This window comes from Triticum urartu, chromosome 2A (genome assembly GCF_056163025.1).
Source record: "Triticum urartu cultivar PI428250 chromosome 2A, HENAU_Tu73, whole genome shotgun sequence".
Taxonomy (NCBI): domain Eukaryota; kingdom Viridiplantae; phylum Streptophyta; class Magnoliopsida; order Poales; family Poaceae; genus Triticum; species Triticum urartu.
Window position 1 is genome coordinate 208,010,914 of NC_141874.1, and position 17,427 is coordinate 208,028,340.

Genomic DNA, 17,427 nt, shown 5'->3' on the forward strand with positions numbered 1-17,427 from the left:
AAAATGACTATTAGTCGTTTTTGTATAAACGAGTTTAGCTTATAAGCCGGCCGAACTCATAGTCACATGTCCGCTGAAAGACACTACCGTCGTTTCCTGTGAACCCACGCCCATCGCTCAACGAACGTAGAGTTATTTACCCAAAACCACCACACTTGAGGCTAGGGTAACCGGTCAGTACCACATTTAAGCCATGTCACAAAAAACTACCAACTCTGGGACTAATCGGTACCGCGGAGCACTGACTGGCCGTTTTAACCGCGGAAACAGCGAAACCGACAGGTCGGGCCCACCTGTCGGGTCGACGTGGCGCGGGCTGACGGACGCCGTTAGACGAGGGGGACGGCCGTTTCCGCGCCCGTGTATTAGTGGGCCGTGCGGGTCGCTGGTCGGACCAGACCGCACCAGAGCACATCCGACCCCTCTGTCTCGACCTCGACGACCTCCGCCGCCGCCACCGTCGTCTAGCCGTCGTCCGCCGGTCCGCCATGGTTTCCTGGAGCGAGGGGTCAAGCTCTTCTTCTTCGGACGACGAGTCAGTGACTAGCGAGGTATGTTCATTTGGGGATTCCAACATTTAGGGTTAGGGTTAGGGTTCTCGAGTTGGGGATTTCTTACCAACTCACTGATTTCTTCAATCTCTTTGGTTTTAAGCTTCCTAGGATTATCCCATGCTATGAATGGAGTGGCATTGCTCATGAGCTCTCCTCTCGATGTCTGCATCGCGAGCCTTGCCTCAGGCTAGTAGCATTTGAATCTACGGACACGGGCCGCCGTTTTCTTGCTTGCGCTGAGGAGAAGGTATGTTGGTTAGTACTGTATTTAGTTAACCTTAGTTAGTTTTTGCTCCATTCAAATGCCAGAAGGAAATTTTGCTCTGCTTATTAGTGTGAACAATTGTCACTGCCCACAGTTGGATTTAATTATGCTCTGACAATAGTAAATTATGCTATGCCAGTGTAATTTGCTCCAAATAATTAAGTAGTGTACAACATTGTTAGTGCCAGTAGGAAATTATGCTATGGCAGTGTAATTTGCTCAAATAATTAAGTAGTGTACAACTAGTGTACAACATTGTTAGTGCCAGCACTAAATTTTGTTGTTATAATGACAACATATATTTAGTTTATATGCTGTTAAAAGTGACAAAAATTTCGTATTGAAAACACCTATTAATTTGATAGGCTTTCTTAATTGTTTGTGCATTTAAATGAACACAATTTCTTACTGAGAACATCTCTTGTGTAGTATGATTGACAATATTTTTTCTGAATTATAGGCTGAACTAAAGTGCAACTATCTGGAGTGGATAGACCGTGAGTGGTCAGTGGCTTTGCAGTTCTGCCTAACTGAATTGTGGAGCATGTATGACAAAGAAATCAATGACAGGCTGAGAGACAATGTTCAGCTTGGTGAACATAATTACAAAGTAGTTGGAAAAAAAGAGGAAGATGGAAGAAGAGCTGAGATTTTTCAAACTTGATTTTGCAAAAATGGTGGCTGACAAGGAGGATGCTATTACTGAGCTGGGCAATACTAGGTTGGCTCTCAATGATCTGAAAGAGGAGATGGAGAAGAAGAAGCTGGCAGACCATGGTTGCACAAACCTACATCAGTTACTCAGGGAAAAGGCAGAGAAAGAGAGGGACAAAATTGTGGTAGAGAGAGACCAAGTGCTCACAGAGAGAGACCAACTAAAGGAAGAGAAGAAAAAGCTAGAGTACATCATCTCTGATTTGCTGAAACAGAAGCATGGCTACAAGGACAAGATCAAGAAGTTGAAGGAGATCTGTGATGAATTTTAATTATGTAATGTGGCATTGTACTGGTGCAGTTGTGTTCTGTTGCACTGAATAATCAGCCCTACTAGAAGTGCACTATACTGTTGTAATGGTTAAATTTGTACTGAATTATGCAGTTTATCTGCAAGTCTAGAATTTGAACTTATGGCATGAATTTGAGCTAAATTTGTAGTGCTATCTCTTGTATCATATTGAGTGCTCTATTATATTTACTTCACTCCAGGTGAAACTGGTGTGATAGTCAAATTATTGTGCACAGAAAAATTTGAAATACTAGTAACTTATGGCATGAGTATACCAGGAACTTTCTGGCATTATTATTATGCACATAATGTGATGATCAGGGAGTGCAAACAACATAGCAGTACAGAGTAAATGTAGCAGTGCAAGCACATAATTATAGATAGGTACATGATGATTGAAGCAAGCCAACATAGCAGTACACAAGAATAATAGATAGCAGTTCCTCATAGCATAAAACAAAGATCCATACATAGGTTTAGCATAGCATTACACAATAGTAGTTCATAGTGGCACACATAGGTTCAACACATCATTACATAAGTTCAAATTTAGTCTTGGCATAGATAAAGTGCTCTAGTGCCTGATGGAGCACACATGCACTTGGATACAAAGTCAAACAAGAACTCTCAGTAGTTCCCACTGGCATAGAAGTACCCCTCCATCCTTTTGCTCATGTATCTTGCCCTTTTCGGCCTATTTCCTGTTGGCTGGCTGGTTGAAGCTTCTGCAGTAGTTCTTGGAGGATTGAAGGTTCTTGCACCTGTTTTTGCACCTCTCCTTGCAGCAGCAGTACCAGCACCAGAAGGAGAAGAATTTGCAGCTCTAGCAGATAAACCAGCAGCTCTAGCAGATTTGCCCCTTGAAGCAGCAGCATCAGATCCCCTTGAAGCAGATGTAGAGCTTGCACCCCTAGGAGTTGTTGTACCAGATGTTGAGCTTCCACCTTGCTGCCATGCAGGGGCTGTCCTGTTTTCCTGCAATTATTTTTGTTGGATAAATTTCAGTGATACTTAATGAGTGATGAGATAGAGAAGGAAGTCAAAAATAACATACCATGTGTTTGTTCTTCCTGATTTGCAGATCTGGCCTCAATGGCTTTGCACAACTTGTGTATTTGTGGCCCTGCAACTTGCAGTTACTACAAGTTATTGTATCCATCCTTGATGTCTGCTTTGCTTGAGGAGGCTCAAACCTGCCTTTCTTCCTTTTCTCTTCTGCTGGTCCCTTCTTGTCTTCTTTGAACTGAGGTGGGTCAATGTCAGGAGTTGCAATTTTCACCCAACAATCAGGACTAGGAACTGGGTAAATGATAGGCTTGTATGACTCCAAGTACATAGCTTTTTTGAAGAAAACATTTACATGGTCCTCTGGTAGTTGTTTGGACCTGTAGATGGCAGAACAACCATGGTTGCAAGGAATTCCGGAGATGTCCCGCTTCTTACAACCACATGTTTTCAGATTAGTGTCAATAGAGTAGGTCTTATCCCCAATACTCACTTGGAAAAGACCTGGTCCATCTATCAATGATTTGTAGCCCCTTGCATATCTCTTGTTCATCTCTAACCTCTCAACATAAGTTGGTGCAATTTCCCATCTTGAAACTAGTCCACCCTCTCTCTTTTGCTGATACCTTACCAGAAGTTTGTCCTTGATCCCATTGATCATGGTGACAATTGGCTTGTTCCTTACATCAAGTATGTACTTATTAAAAACTTCACTTAAGTTATTGACAACCAGATCAGTTTTGCAGTTAGTATCCATTGCATGTCTTGACTAAGCTTTTGGAGGAATCCTTGACATCCACTCCCAAGCAGCCTTGCACTCAGCCTTCATGCTCTCCATTTCCAACTAAAAGTCATGTTCAATGTAAGCATGTGCAGCTGCATCCATGCATTTCTTCAAGTCTTCTCCTCTGAATCCTACTCTCTGAAAGTTGGCATAAATGTGCCTCAAGCAGTACCTATGAGGGCAGTTGGGAAAGACTGTTGTGACTGCATTCAACAGACCCTGCAAAGGATTTTGAATTTGTTAAAATGAAATAAATTATCAAAAAAAATTTAATTCAATTTAATTGTTGTAGTAATATTATATTGATTTAATATTATGTTGATTAAATTCGATTTAATTGTTGTAGTAATATTATATTGATTTAATATTATGTTGATTTAATTCAATTTAATTGTTGTAGTAATATTATATTGATTTAATATTACATTTATTTAATTCAACTTAATTGTTGTAGCTTGTTCTATGTTGGCCCATAAGGGTCACCCTAGGCTACCTTGACTGAAGTGTCGACAAGATGCGTTACCACTCGACACATGCCAACTAGGGTAGGTGGGAGGTTGGTTGGGCTATGGTGGCCCATAAGGGTCACCCTAGGTGACCTTGACCGAAGTGTCGACAAGATGCGTTACCACTCGACACATGCCAACTAGGGTAGGTGGGAGGTTGGTTGGGCTATGGTGGCCCATAAGGGTCACCCTAGGCTATCTTGACCGAAGTGTCGACAAGATGCGTTACCACTTGACACATGCCAAGTAGGGTAGGTGGGAGGTTGGTTGGGCTATGGTGGCCCATAAGGGTCACCCTAGGCTACCTTGACCGAAGTGTCGACAAGATGCGTTAGCACTCGACACATGCCAACTAGGGTAGGTGGGAGATTGGCTGGGCTATGGTGGCCCATAAGGGTCACCCTAGACTATCTTGACCGAAGTGTCAACAAGATGCGTTACCACTCGACACATGCCAACTAGCTAGGGTAGGTGGGAGGTTGGTTGGGCTATGGTGGCCCATAAGGGTCACCCTAGGCTATCTTGACCGAAGTATCGACAAGATGCGTTACCACTGGACACATGCCAACTAGGGTAGGTGGGAGGTTGGTTGGGCTATGGTGACCCATAAGGGTCGCCCTAGGCTATCTTGACCGAAGTATCGACAAGATGCGTTACCACTCGACACATGCCAACTAGGGTAGGTGGGAGGTTGGTTGGGCTATGGTGGCCCATAAGGGTCACCCTAGGCTATCTTGACCGAAGTATCGACAAGATGCGTTATCACTCGACACATGCCAACTAGGATAGGTGGGTTAAAAGAAAGGTTGTTTAGGCTATGGTGGCCCTTTTGGGCCACCCTAGGCCCTCTTGACCTAATTGTCGACAAGATGCATTACCACTATACACATGCCAACTAGGGTAAGTGTTCAACAAATTAATGAACTAAATACACTAAATGCAGAACTAATTAGACTAAATACACTAAATGCAGAACTAATTAAACAAACTAATGAACTAATTAGAGTACTAATTTAGGGACAAGTGAAGATGTAGATGAACTCACCTTCTGTCTATCAGACATGAATGTGTACTTCCCAAATTTTCCCTCTTCAGTCCCTCCTAGGGCATATTTGAGTTGAGTCAAAAACCATGACCAATTTGGTGTGTCTTCAACTCCAACCACTCCAAATGCTATGGGGTACATATTGTTGTTTGCATCCCTTCCAGTAGCAGCTAGTATTTGTGCCCCACTAGTTAACTTAATGAAACAACCATCTAGGCCTATGAATGGCCTGCATCCATTCAAAAATCCCTCAACACATGCATTCAAACAGAAAAAAAGACCATGAAACCTTGGTCCTGCAGTTGGGTTTTCTCTTGTTTTTTCACTCACAGTACTGACAATGCATCTTGATCCAGAATTTGTAGCCTTCACAGTCTTCAAAAAATCTCTCAGCCTCTTGTATTGCCTCTTGTGATCTCCAAGCACAATCTCCTTTGCTTTCCTCTTTGCTCTCCATGCCATCATCTTGGGCACCTCAACACCAAACTGCCTCTTTACCTTGTCAATTATAGCAGGTACAGTAGTGTTGGGGTCTGATCTGATAGTTTCAAGCATTTTGTTGCCAAGCCACTTGGAGCTGATCCTTGTCTTCTCAGATTGGGTGGGACATGTGTGCTCCAATACCATCTTCTTAATGCAGAAAGTGGGCTCATTACTGATCTTTGCTGCAACCATGTGGAACTGACAGCCCTCTCCATCACAACACACTATTACCCCATCACTGCAGTTTCTGTAATATTTGTATCTTCTAAGTTGTTTCACATGCAAATTCACAAGAGCCTCTCTAAATTGGTACACATCTCTGAAACAAATCCTAAGCTAGAATTGATGCTCTGGATGCATCCTGCGCTCATCATACCAGACCCTAGGTGGTCTTTTCTTAGCTCTGCTCTTTCTACCAGAGGGGATTATAAAAGACATGGGTTCATTGCCATCATCATCAGCTTCAAAGCCTGTATCATCCTCTTCTGAAGATGGATACCAGTCCTCATTCATGCTTCTGTTAGCACTAGAGTGGGACCTACTAGTAGGCCCAGGCCTCTTTATCTTCTTCTCAACAGGCTCAGGAACTGCTATCTCTTGACAGTCATCATCCTCTTCCTCCAAGTCTATGTCATATAAATCTTCAGGGTCTGTGTCTCCTTCACAGTGTGTACTGCTCATGTATTGAGCTCTCTTTCTCTTAATGTCAGCAATTGTGTCTTTCAGATCACTGTCCACTTTCCTCATATGTTCTTCTTCTCTAGCTACATTATCTTCTTCTTCACAGTCCATGGAATCTGAATCTGCATCTGGGAGGTCTTCATGAGCTACAAAGTCTTCATCAAATACTGAGTCATCATCTTCATCAGATGTGTCCTCATTTCCTGCATGCTCCTCCTCATCTGTATCAAACTGGAAATCTGCATAATTAACACTAACTTGAGTGTTAACCTACTGCAATGCATTATTTTCCTCATCTGCATCTACCATCTCTGGCTCAATTGGGTGATCTTGTGTCCCAAGCAGTAACTGGCATGGTGGAGGAACTGATTTTATTGGCATATGGTTCACACTTTCTTGTGTACCAACAAAATATGATGAGCCAACATGATCAGTGTTTGTTTTGTGCACAACACCTGACTCATTAACAGCAAATACAACTGGTGGGTCCACTGTTAAATCTTCAATTGTTTCATCTGGGTCCACTTCTTCATCTTCTGCACTTTTGTTAACTGGTGCTTGCTTTATATCTAATTTCCCCTCTTTAACATACAAACACAGTGTCTGACTGCTTTTAAACTGCTTTATCATCTCATCCACTTCAGTGTTGTTTCTGATGAAAGTAATCCCTTACAGCCCTGCGCAATCCTTCCTCAAGTAGCAAATACTGCATCACTTCCATATCCATTTTTGACCATCACATTAAGCAAACTGCCATAAGTGATGTCTCTCTCATACATCTTCACAAGGGCATATTTTTGGCAGCATCTTTAGAAGGAAACTGAAAATATAATGACCATGGCTCCTCAGGCCTACAGAACACAAAACATATTAAAACATATTAATGACCATGACATTTTCAGTAACATTTTCAAGCCTACAGAACACAAATCAAATTCATGACCATGACATTTTGAGTGCCACAATAAAAACTATGACATATTCACATATAAAACAAAGTAACAGCAATAAGATTTATGCCACAAGAGCCAACAAATGCAGAATAAATTATGATACATTTAGTAATTCAGAAAAAAAAACAAAGAAAAAACTTCATCTAGGCATAGGAGCTTCCTCCCCCAACGAAGCAGTATTGCTAGAAGTAACCCTAGGCATCATAACTAAGCGAGTACTCTAACTAAGCAGTATTGCTAGAACCCTAACCCTAGATTTTTGCACTGAGATTTACCTGGGTGGAGATGGATGCCCGGGGGGTACTTCCTCCCCTAACGAATCAGCCGCCGCCGACGCCTTCTCTGCGTCCGCAGCAGCCTTCTCTGCCTCCTCTGCATGCTGCGACGGTGGCGGCAGGACAGCTTTTCCCTAATCCGTCGTCGAGTGCGAATCGCCATCAGGGTTGGGGCCCAATTTGCCAACGGGGTCGCATTGCGGGCGGCGGCCACTGGAAGAACGACCACCGCCGCCGGAGCCGTTGAGACCTTCTCCGCCATAGCCGCCGCCGGAGCTGGTCGCCATGAGCAGAGCGGGAGGAACGCGCGGGAGGAAAACTGAATCGGGGATTGGAGGACAAAACGGTAGGGGCGTGACCTAATACACGGCCGCGGAAACGGCCGTCCCCCTTCGTCTAACGGCGTCCGTCAGCCCGCGCCGCGTCGACCCGACAGGTGGGCCCGACCTGTCGATTTCGCTGTTTCCGCGGCTAAAACGGCCAGTCAGTGCTCCGCGATACCGATTAGTCCCAGAGTTGGTGGTTTTTTGTGACATGGCTTAAATGTGGTACCGACCGGTTACCCTAGCCCCAAGTGTGATGGTTTTGGGTAAATAACTCGCGAACGCACAATCAACGGAGGAGCTCACCATGGACGTCTCGCAACCAGCCGATTCACACTGAATCGACCGTCAATGTGCCGCCGATAACACCGTCGTTATGCCCACCGAGCGCTGAAACACCGCCACGGGCGGCACAACACCGGAGGGGCACCCACGAACGGCAAGCGGCCAGTTAGTCCGCCCCGACAGCATCATTGTTGTGCCCGCTGAGCGCCAAAACACCATCGTCGTTCCGGCGAACCTACAGCTGCCGCGCGAATCGAACGCCCAACCATCGGAGGAGTTTGTCATGGGCGGCACAGAACTAGCCAGCTTGCCATCAATGGCAGCGATCCCATGCGCCGTCGGCGAGCTGGTACCGGATGGGATGGTACGAGAAGCATGGTGTCCCCGCCTTCGAATGCACCGCCGGCGTCCGCGCGTAAGGTTGTTGAGGCGGAGACGAGCAGCGGCGTCTAGGAGACGGCCAGAGCATCAATTAGAGATGCAGCTTTGAACGCGCAAGTGTGAGGAAAAAGACGACTTCGACGGTGAGGGGAGAATGGAATCCTCCAAACAAGGAATTGCATAGAGCTGTTTTACACTTTCCGAATCCAAATAACTTTTTCTACAAACTGATTCTTCGTAAAAAAAAGTAAGTAAAACAGATTTTGCAAAAAGCAGGCTAAAACTTGTTTTCTATAAATCCATGGAAGATTGTTATTAGTGCTCGTTTAGCAATCATTCAGTGGCTACTCCTATACACAAAGATTAACATGCTAGGCTGTGTCATCTCCCACTCTCCCTATCTATCCATCGTTGACAACTTGACATGCATGCATCTAGAAAAAGGAAAAATCTACGTACGCCATCTATAATTTTGTTCACACACAACATTAGACTTGCACAGTGTTAAGAAAATTTCAGCTTTTTTAAGAGGATGTACCTCGGCCTCTGCATCTAGACGATACATGCAACCATTTTATTAATTATTCTCAGGTACTTACAAAGTATTACATCAATAAGCCTGAAGCCACCATTTTGACGACACATGTCGGTACACCTATCCCTTTGATACAGGGGTGCCGAATGTCCGAGCCTAATACGAAACAGACATCGCACCAAAATCTAACATCTAATGCCGGATGCCCCATCCCAGCTATATACTAGGAATGGGTCACACACCGGTCCGGCGCACTCACCAAGGCTACCGCCGCCATCATCCACCTAACCATCTTCAGAGCAGGTACCGACGCAAAGACCTTGCCAGGTCAGCTGTTGACGCCACCATGACGCCAGACAGCACCACCGCCCTACGCTCGTCCATCCAGCCGCATCTGTCGTCGATATCCAGCTGCACCATGCCGCCAAATACTCGTCGTCCTCGACATGGTAGAAACAACGCCGCACCTCCTGGCAACCTCCACATCGTCACCGCTGCTGGAGCTACACGGAGCCCATCACCCAGAGCATTTCTCCGCCGAACAGCAGAACCTCCCAAGATGGCACCTCCATGGAGGGTACGACACAAAGGACACCGCCGCCGCCCAATCCAGACTGTATTTTGGACTTTCGTCCGGGAGGGGTTCGGAGGTGGATATGAGAGACCTCGACATCGCCTCCACGAAGGGTAACAGCGTCGAGAGACGTCACCGATGCCGGACCGAACAAGCCGATCAAAGTTTCCTCCAGTCCCCATCCTATACCATCAAACCTCTGTCGGCTCCGGATCCGGCAACGGACCACGAACCGAAAGCTGCAGAGATGAGAGCGCCATGGGGCTCAACCCACCATGAAGGAGGATCGAGAAGAATCCATCATAGATCTCCCAGCGCCGAATCCGGCGATCCGGCGAGGTCAATGACGACCACCACCAACCCGCAGCGGCCGACGGTGTTCATGGCCAAGACCCAGAATTGGATCTGATCTGAACCCGACAGCGCCCGCGACCACCGATCTTGCCCATTACGCAGCCGTCACCATGCCGCGAGCAGGCCGCCGCCGCCGCGCCGCGCACGACGTCACCAAGAAACCCGCCCGCCGCGCTGCCCGGCCCCACGCTAGCCTGACGTGCCGCCTGATCTGGCTGCCCCGCGCCAGCCGCGACGAACAAGAGGGAGAGACGCCCCGCTGCCGCCCAGCCGGCCAAGCTTTGCCCGGCGGCGCTGCAGACGGCGGTGAGGAGAGGCGGAGGCGGAGGAGGGCCGAGAGGACGGCGGCTAGGGTTCCCACTGGGTCGCCCGTGGGGGCGACACGAGGGTACGAGGAGAAAAAAGTGAAAGGGAGCTTTTTGTTAAAGAAAAGCTTTTAGGAGTCATGGCGTAGTACTAGTACACGGCAAGTTAGATAAAATGTTAAAGAAATTGGTGGTGAATTATCTTTGGGACACTTCAGTCGGTCATGAGGTAAGATTATTTTTTACCTGGGCTCTTACGGTTGATTTCTTTGTTGTGTGTTTCACCTGACAGAAAATCTGAGTTGGCAGGCTTTTAATTATAGGGCTGAAATCAGTATTGCTTGATATAACAATGATAAAAAAAACAGTTTTGCTAAAGCACATGATATCAACAAGGTCTGTTTGTAGCCTTCCCAAACATTCCCAGCATCACCAACAGTTCATATTTGTAACAAAGTACACATAAACTTCATAGATTTGGTTAAATTTGTAGCCTCCACAAACATTCCCAATGTACATCACTATGGGTTTATAACCAGATACAGATATTGAAAAAATCAAAGTTCCTGGACAATTATGAGACACAAATACAGATACACTTGAGCTACACCTTCGGACCTCCCCATTTGACCTATCCATCGTGTCCAAGACTTGTAGTTGCTATGGCATCCGAGAGAAAGTAGGCTGTTAATTAATAAGGTCATTCATGAGATCCCAGCGACAGTACAGACAATAAAACACTTTTCTGAAATGCTATAGTTTCCAAATCGCATCAAACAATAAATCATTTTGTGATACAGAAAGGAATCTAGGATTAATTTCTTCGGCTTCATTGACGCTCATAATCACATTACTGGTGTATAAGTGATTAAGCGAAAGGAATAATCAGTAGAAGCTCTTACAAGCATTTAGCTATTAACAGTCCAAAAACTTAGGTTGCCTGGCAACATAAAGAAAAGTACTACATGATCCAAATGGTAAGTTGGCAGTTGTACTAATCCAAAAGCGGAATCTGTCTCAAAAAAGAAAGGAATTGAAATGTAATACCTGGACATTTTAAGAAATGCAGTCAGTGAGACAAAGCTATTTTTTTTCAGAAATGCAGTCATTATATAGAGCTGAAGACTATTGCTTGATAACATAGTTGCAATTGAATGGAATAAACTTTGAGCGAAACTATGACTTTATAATTTAGGTAAGCATGGCCAATTATTTCTGCTAAATTGCAAGAAGCATTATAAGCAAAGCAAACATGTAAGGCATAATTAACACTCCTCCGCACGATACATACTCAAAGACGAGTCCAGGGATTGATGCATCGATATTTACTCATGCGTTATAACTGTGTACAAATGCTTATACTCAGAAGTTGAGGCTGAAGCTTATATTGCCTTGCTATCATCACAAATATTTTATTTCCGAGGCATGGACAAAATAATATTGCTAATGTAACTACTCTTGTACTTAAATTAGAAATGTGTCTCAATCTATTAGAATTGATTATCACTATTCATTAGGAAATACTCCCTTGGTGTCAAAAAATGTCTTATATTTTGATACAGAGGGGGTACTATGCAACATTTTCTTCGCAATTTCAAATGGCCACCAAACAAGGGAAATTTCAAATTGATAAGAGAGATATAAAATATGTAGTTACGTATAAAACAGAAGGGTGCCTTCTGAAATGTCAACTGAAAGTCACCCAATGATGTTGAGAAGAATTTATAGTGCAGAGTTTGATTCCTTCACTGAACAAAAGGGGCAAGCATTTGATATGATCTTTGCTGCGTTGAGTTGACTCCAAATTTCACCAATTCAATACACACTCTTACGTTTTCAACTTTGGTATCTGATATTGCACTACTTCACTATATATTCAGTTGACTTTCTGAATTACTTACACAAGCTGAAATACAAACATGTACATTGCATCTGATAAATCACTAAAAGCCTACAGTACATGGCTTTTACACCACAAGAATAATATATTTTTCTATTCTAACTATCACAAAATAGAGATGCTTACATCCCACATCAAGCAAGAACTAAGAAATCAAGAGCTGCTCACGCTGAGCTACAAATTGGCAAACTACATGGAGTTTTGTTCACCAGAAGTTCATCCATAATTAAGTAAAGAGAAGAAAGCTTGCAATACCTCATGGAGGGATGGTACCTGGCACTGGTGCAGTAATGAGGCATCTCCACCAGAAACTTGACAGGGAGCACGAGGAAGCCATGGAACTCCGACCCCACTACAAACCTCCCCATGGCCACGATCTGCTGCCATTTCTGCTCATCCACCTTCTCCCGACGCCATCCTTCTTTCCCATGTAACAGCCACACGAATCTCCTGTTGCCGCTCTCTTTTTTGTGCAAAGCACGTGAGACCATACTATTTCATCAAATTTTGCAAGTGTACTTTACAGTTATATCATGATTATCATTCATGAAAGTTTTCAACAATTACAACGTTTGAAAGGAGCAACAGAGAGTGACAATATTATTGCTGCACACAACCAATATTACTTTCATAAATTTTGCGGCAATTACCTTCTAGGTAAATAAGTGCGAGGTGCATTATATTGACTGATATGAACATACTCGCGAATAAAAATTGTTACAGACTACAGAAATTGTGGTCAACGAAAAAATTGCTACAGAGGTTAGCAGATGAAATACAAAACATGTAGAAAGAAAGTCAATCTTCATGTATATTCTTGTTTGTATCTACTGCAAATAAACTTGGTGTAGTACTGTTTAAATTGCTGAGAATAAATGTGCCTCTTACCTAGAGTTAGCATTCAGATAAATTGAACAATATCGATAATTTTAACTTGTAGAATAGAAAAACTCCATATCAAATTTAGGTGTTGAGCATTTATCTAGCAGTGCAATTGTCTCTTTGCCAGGAAAAACACCTTATCATTCAAATATAAATGAGGTCTGCTCCTTTTTGTAATGCACAGAAGTTGGAAGACCGTTACTAAAAGGATATTACTCCCTCTGTAAAGAAATATAAGAGCATTTAGATCACTAAAGTAGTGATCCAAACGCTCTTATATTTCTCTACGGAGAGAGTACATGAGAAGCTAGTCCCAGGTAAATAAGCCACAACATGATACTTCTGATAATATGGTTGCAAGAAACTGTCAGCAGCATGAAATCTAGCATGTCCACACGATTAACATAACCAATATACTGTAGATGCGCTCAATGCTGAGTATTAATTGTCGTGGCTGCTCTAGAACAGTTTCTTGCAGACCATACTTCATAATTTATAAGGGATGCAGATTTCAACAACAAAAACTATAGGTCTCTCAGTAAAACAGAGAAAAAGAAAAGGTTAATTAATCTACCAGAAAATCATGATGACCAGAACACATTTGCAGAGCATACCGCAATTAATGATTGAGATGTGCATATACATTATACGTTGCTTGAGGAATACTAACGACAAAAAGGATAATTACAAAAAAAAAATAGTTTTCCTAGGATTGTGAGCGTAACAGTTAAGTGCTCCCCTGTAATTTTTGGCGCAACAATTTACATATTTTTAGTGCATATGTTGAGAAACATTTGAGATCATTTCTAGCTTTACCATATTACCAGTTGATTGAACGAAATCCTCAAAATTCTTCTCTAGAATTGAAGGATTGGAACGTTAGCAATTCAACAAACAAAGTACATTGCCCAGCATCCGAAATAAGTAGGAACCGGAGAAATAGAGAAGAATCTGAACTGGACAGACAAAGTGAACTTTTGCATAATTATATGTTGGCTGGATGTACTAATACAACGCTACAGGTCGAACCCGCCTTCAGAGTTCAATTACAGTTCGGTCCGGCAGCTTGCACGGCATGTGCATGATAATATGGTGTGTATTTTCAAGCTTGCTCAAACTGACCTTGCACTGCAGACTCGTCCTCTCCTTTGTTTGCTGCATCGCCGAAGAGACAGCCCAGGAAGTGCGACAAAAAGAAAAGTTGTCTGAGAATGAATCACAGTTCTACTTTTCGGAAATTGAATTAACCCCAAATGAGCCATATCCAATTTCTAATCCGTCTGAGAGAGAGCAGGGGTAGGATGGGATGCAGACCATGGCCGGTTAAGGAAGATGGCCGCGACAGACATTCCCGCCTAGCACCGTCGGAGTGCGTCATGGGCGGCGGTGGCGAGGGCCTTGTTGGCCTCCTGCAGCTCCCCCCACCGCCTGCTCCTTCAGGCTCCATGTGTCGCTGTCAGTTGGCCATTGACTCGTCGCTGCAGTTGAGAGAGATTGAAAATACAGCAGGCAATTTATCAAACACCTAGCTGGCACATACGGGATGATAGCATGTCCAATCAAAATCTCTAGCCAAAATAGAACGACACCAAGAGGGCAGAGAAGATGGAAGGCTCACCAGGCCAAGACCGTCCGGCCCGTGGGATGGAGCAGGAAGCAGGTGCAACACACGAAGACATGGGTGATGCGGCGGCAGATCACGGACAGAAGGACGACATTCCACCTGAAAGTCGGCGCCTCCTCTCCAACGACCACCTCGCCCAAATCGATCCTCACCCAAGATGCCAAGCACCGGTGGTTGACCTCCTCCCCCAAATCAGCCCTCCTCTCTCTCTCTCTCTCTCTCTCTCTCTCTCTCTCTCTCTCTCTTGAAACACAAAGCACAATGCAAGCCCAACACGGACATGCGGCGTGAGGAGTTTGACCAGACGTTGTACGTCGGTTGCGTGAGCTAACGTCGGTTGCATACTCGTGCGCTAGCAGGGGAGCTGAAATCACGAGAAAAAAAACACAAGATCGCTCCCAGTCCCAGGGCTCTATTTCCTGGGAGCTTAGAGCATTTCCAGCCGGCTCTCCAAGAAGCCTCTCAGAAACATTTTTTTAATGCCGGCGCATAAAAAAAGTTTCAATCACGTTCTCATGATCTCACTTTTTGCCGGATGAGTGCAAAAATACAGCCGGCGAGACCAGACGAAACTCATAATCCCGGGGGGCAGCTGGGAGGCACCGGCGCTTTTCTGTTTAAAAGTAATGGCCTATGTCATCATTGACTTTGACAACCACACTATCTTCAGTAACAAAATTTTGAATCCACTGACGCCTTCTCAACTCATTATGATGCGTAGATAAAGAGAAGCGCGGTCAACTTGATTAGGGAAAGAGGTACAAGATCATAAGCGAAATCGCTCGAGGCCTACGGTACCTCCACGAAGACTTGCAGCTCAAAGTAGTCCACCGCGACCTTAAGGCGAGCAACATCTTGCTTGACACCAACATGAACCCCAAGATTTCCGACTTCGGCCTCGCGAGGCTCTTCGGGGGAGACCAGACGCAGGGCATCACCAGCCGTGTCGTCGGAACATAGTGAGTAATGATACCGTAACGCACGCAGCAATGCCGCGGCAGATGTTGCTAAACTAATCTTTCCATATAGGCAACTAAACTTCAACGCCATTTTTCTTATTGACCGTCGTCAGTGGTTACATGGCACGGGAGTACGTGTTGCGTGGGAACTACTCGGTCAAGTCGGACGTGTTCAGCTTCGGCGTCATGGTTGTGGAGATCGTGACGGGAAAGAAGAAGAACGACTGCTACACCTCCCGGCTATCGGAAGATCTGCTGACGCTTGTGAGTGATGTTCGTGAACATATTCTGGATAGTTGTCTCAAGATCGTTGCAGCACAACTCTTGACTGATCGCCACGAGCTCAATGATTCAGGTGTGGGAGCAGTGGACGGCCGGGTCGGTATCCGAGCTGATAGACCCGTGCTTGGCCGGTAGCTTGAGACTCCGCGGGCCGGCCGGCGATGTCGTCGGTGGTCATGATGCTCGGCAGCGACACGGTGTCTCTCCAGGCCCCGCCCAAGCCGGTGTTCTACGCCAGGAGAAACGGCTCGGCCACGTCCTCCAGCATGTCCACGGCGTCAGCATAGGGCCCAGTCCTGCAAGTTCAGAATAATGTAGCTGCAGGCTGCAGTTGCCAAAGTCTAGCCCCGTCCAGTTTCAGAAAATGTACAGAAGGTCTGTCGTTTCAGAAAATGTACAGAAGGTCTGTTTGGATGAGAAATATTTTTCTTGGAAGTTCCGTAGTTTGCCCCTTAGGAGTTTAATCCAATATTAGGATCAAACAATGGTTTCATCGGTAGGGGTGTCAGACTGAACACTACTTTGTTATAATGTTTGCCAGGTTAGTCCTTGGATGACTTGGAAAAATAAAATACTGGAATCGTGTCAAGTTAGGATTAAGTAAATTGTTCGTTGGTTCACCCAGGATGCGTCCCCAAATGTACAATTTCAAAAAAAAAAAAATCAAGTAAGGTCGTGATGGGAATGATTATTTTGTGCGGGCTTGTAAACCGGTTTCCCCGGTACTTGGCTGTTTACAATACAGAACTGTACAAGCAGGAGCCTTTGTTCTAGAATTTTCCACATTGGAAAACCTACAAACATATTATATAATCTAAAGCATTGAGTTTATCTATTTTCTAAATAAGAAATAAGACTGTTTCGGTGAATGGAGAAAAATACCAAAAATGCGAGTGAATTGCAAAAAACATCGACACTTCAGGCTAGGTTTGCAGGTACCACACATATACGAAATTGTGCCAAAAAGCATTAATTTTTTTCATAATTTTTTGCAAAAAACACTAGTTGCTTGTTTGGACCGTTTTAAGTGCGTTTATGACAAGGGGGGCCCGCATCCGTCGACGTGGCAACACTGTTCACACGGCAACGCCGTTAGACGGCGTTACACGCCGCTAGCGCACCGGTTCGAGCCGGGCCGCTTAGTCTTCGAGCCGTACCCCGCCCGGTCCGCTCCTCTCACTCTCTTTTCCTCCCCCGCACTCTCTCCTCTCAGTCATGGCGACGGCTGGCGGCACAGGCGGCGACTGCGGCGGCTCTGTCGGCACTGGAGACGATGGTCCACCTGTGGGAGATATATGCGGGAGCTCAAACCCTAGCTGGCCGTCGGATACGAGCAGCCCCAGCCAGAGCCCCTAGCACTGCCCTGGCCCTGATCTTCAGGTGGACCATCGTCTCCAGCGCCGACAGAGCCGCCGCAGTCGCCGCCTGTGCCGCCAGCCGTCGCCATGACTGAGAGGAGAGAGTGC

At 45.0% G+C, this 17,427-nt stretch overlaps 2 protein-coding genes and 1 pseudogene across 4 annotated transcripts; 1 reads left to right on the forward strand and 2 right to left on the reverse strand.

Annotated features, from left to right (window-relative positions):
* Positions 1-2,282: 2,282 nt before the first annotated feature.
* Positions 2,283-3,829, reverse strand: LOC147984567 (uncharacterized). Its single transcript, XM_087543640.1, has 2 exons — positions 2,880-3,829; positions 2,283-2,800 (listed from the first exon to the last, which is right to left on the reverse strand). Exons 1-2 carry the CDS (start codon positions 3,585-3,587, stop codon positions 2,453-2,455), a joined length of 1,056 nt encoding a protein of 351 aa, XP_087399766.1. The 5' UTR covers positions 3,588-3,829; the 3' UTR covers positions 2,283-2,452.
* A 6,901-nt stretch (positions 3,830-10,730) lies between these two features.
* Positions 10,731-15,129, reverse strand: LOC125537017 (uncharacterized). Of its 3 annotated transcripts, none has more exons than XM_048700302.2 (5): positions 14,715-15,122; positions 14,411-14,574; positions 14,219-14,251; positions 12,470-12,706; positions 10,734-10,998 (listed from the first exon to the last, which is right to left on the reverse strand). In XM_048700302.2, exons 2-5 carry the CDS (start codon positions 14,443-14,445, stop codon positions 10,872-10,874), a joined length of 432 nt encoding a protein of 143 aa, XP_048556259.2. In that variant the 5' UTR covers positions 14,446-14,574; positions 14,715-15,122; the 3' UTR covers positions 10,734-10,871. The 3 variants fall into 3 exon arrangements, with proteins under 3 accessions (XP_048556256.2, XP_048556259.2, XP_048556257.2); XM_048700300.2 differs by having other exon boundaries at positions 10,737-10,998; positions 12,470-12,677; positions 14,715-15,117; XM_048700299.2 differs by having other exon boundaries at positions 10,731-10,998; positions 14,219-14,574; positions 14,715-15,129.
* Positions 15,130-15,384: 255 nt separating this feature from the next.
* Positions 15,385-16,802, forward strand: LOC125536183 (cysteine-rich receptor-like protein kinase 7 pseudogene; annotated as a pseudogene).
* Positions 16,803-17,427: the final 625 nt, after the last annotated feature.

Bases quoted from the DNA above. Each gene is read 5' to 3' on its own strand.
- LOC147984567 (XM_087543640.1), bottom strand. From the start codon at position 3,587: ATGGATACTAACTGCAAAACTGATCTGGTTGTCAATAACTTAAGTGAA. The intron at 2,801-2,879 runs GTATGTTATTTT...AAATAATTGCAG, and splicing joins TCAGGAAGAACAAACACATG to GAAAACAGGACAGCCCCTGC.
- LOC125537017 (XM_048700299.2), bottom strand. From the start codon at position 14,358: ATGGCTCATTTGGGGTTAATTCAATTTCCGAAAAGTAGAACTGTGATT. The intron at 12,707-14,218 runs GTCAGTTTGAGC...TTGATGAAATAG, and splicing joins GGACGAGTCTGCAGTGCAAG to TATGGTCTCACGTGCTTTGC. The intron at 10,999-12,469 runs GTATTGCAAGCT...ATTAATTAACAG, and splicing joins AGGTACCATCCCTCCATGAG to CCTACTTTCTCTCGGATGCC.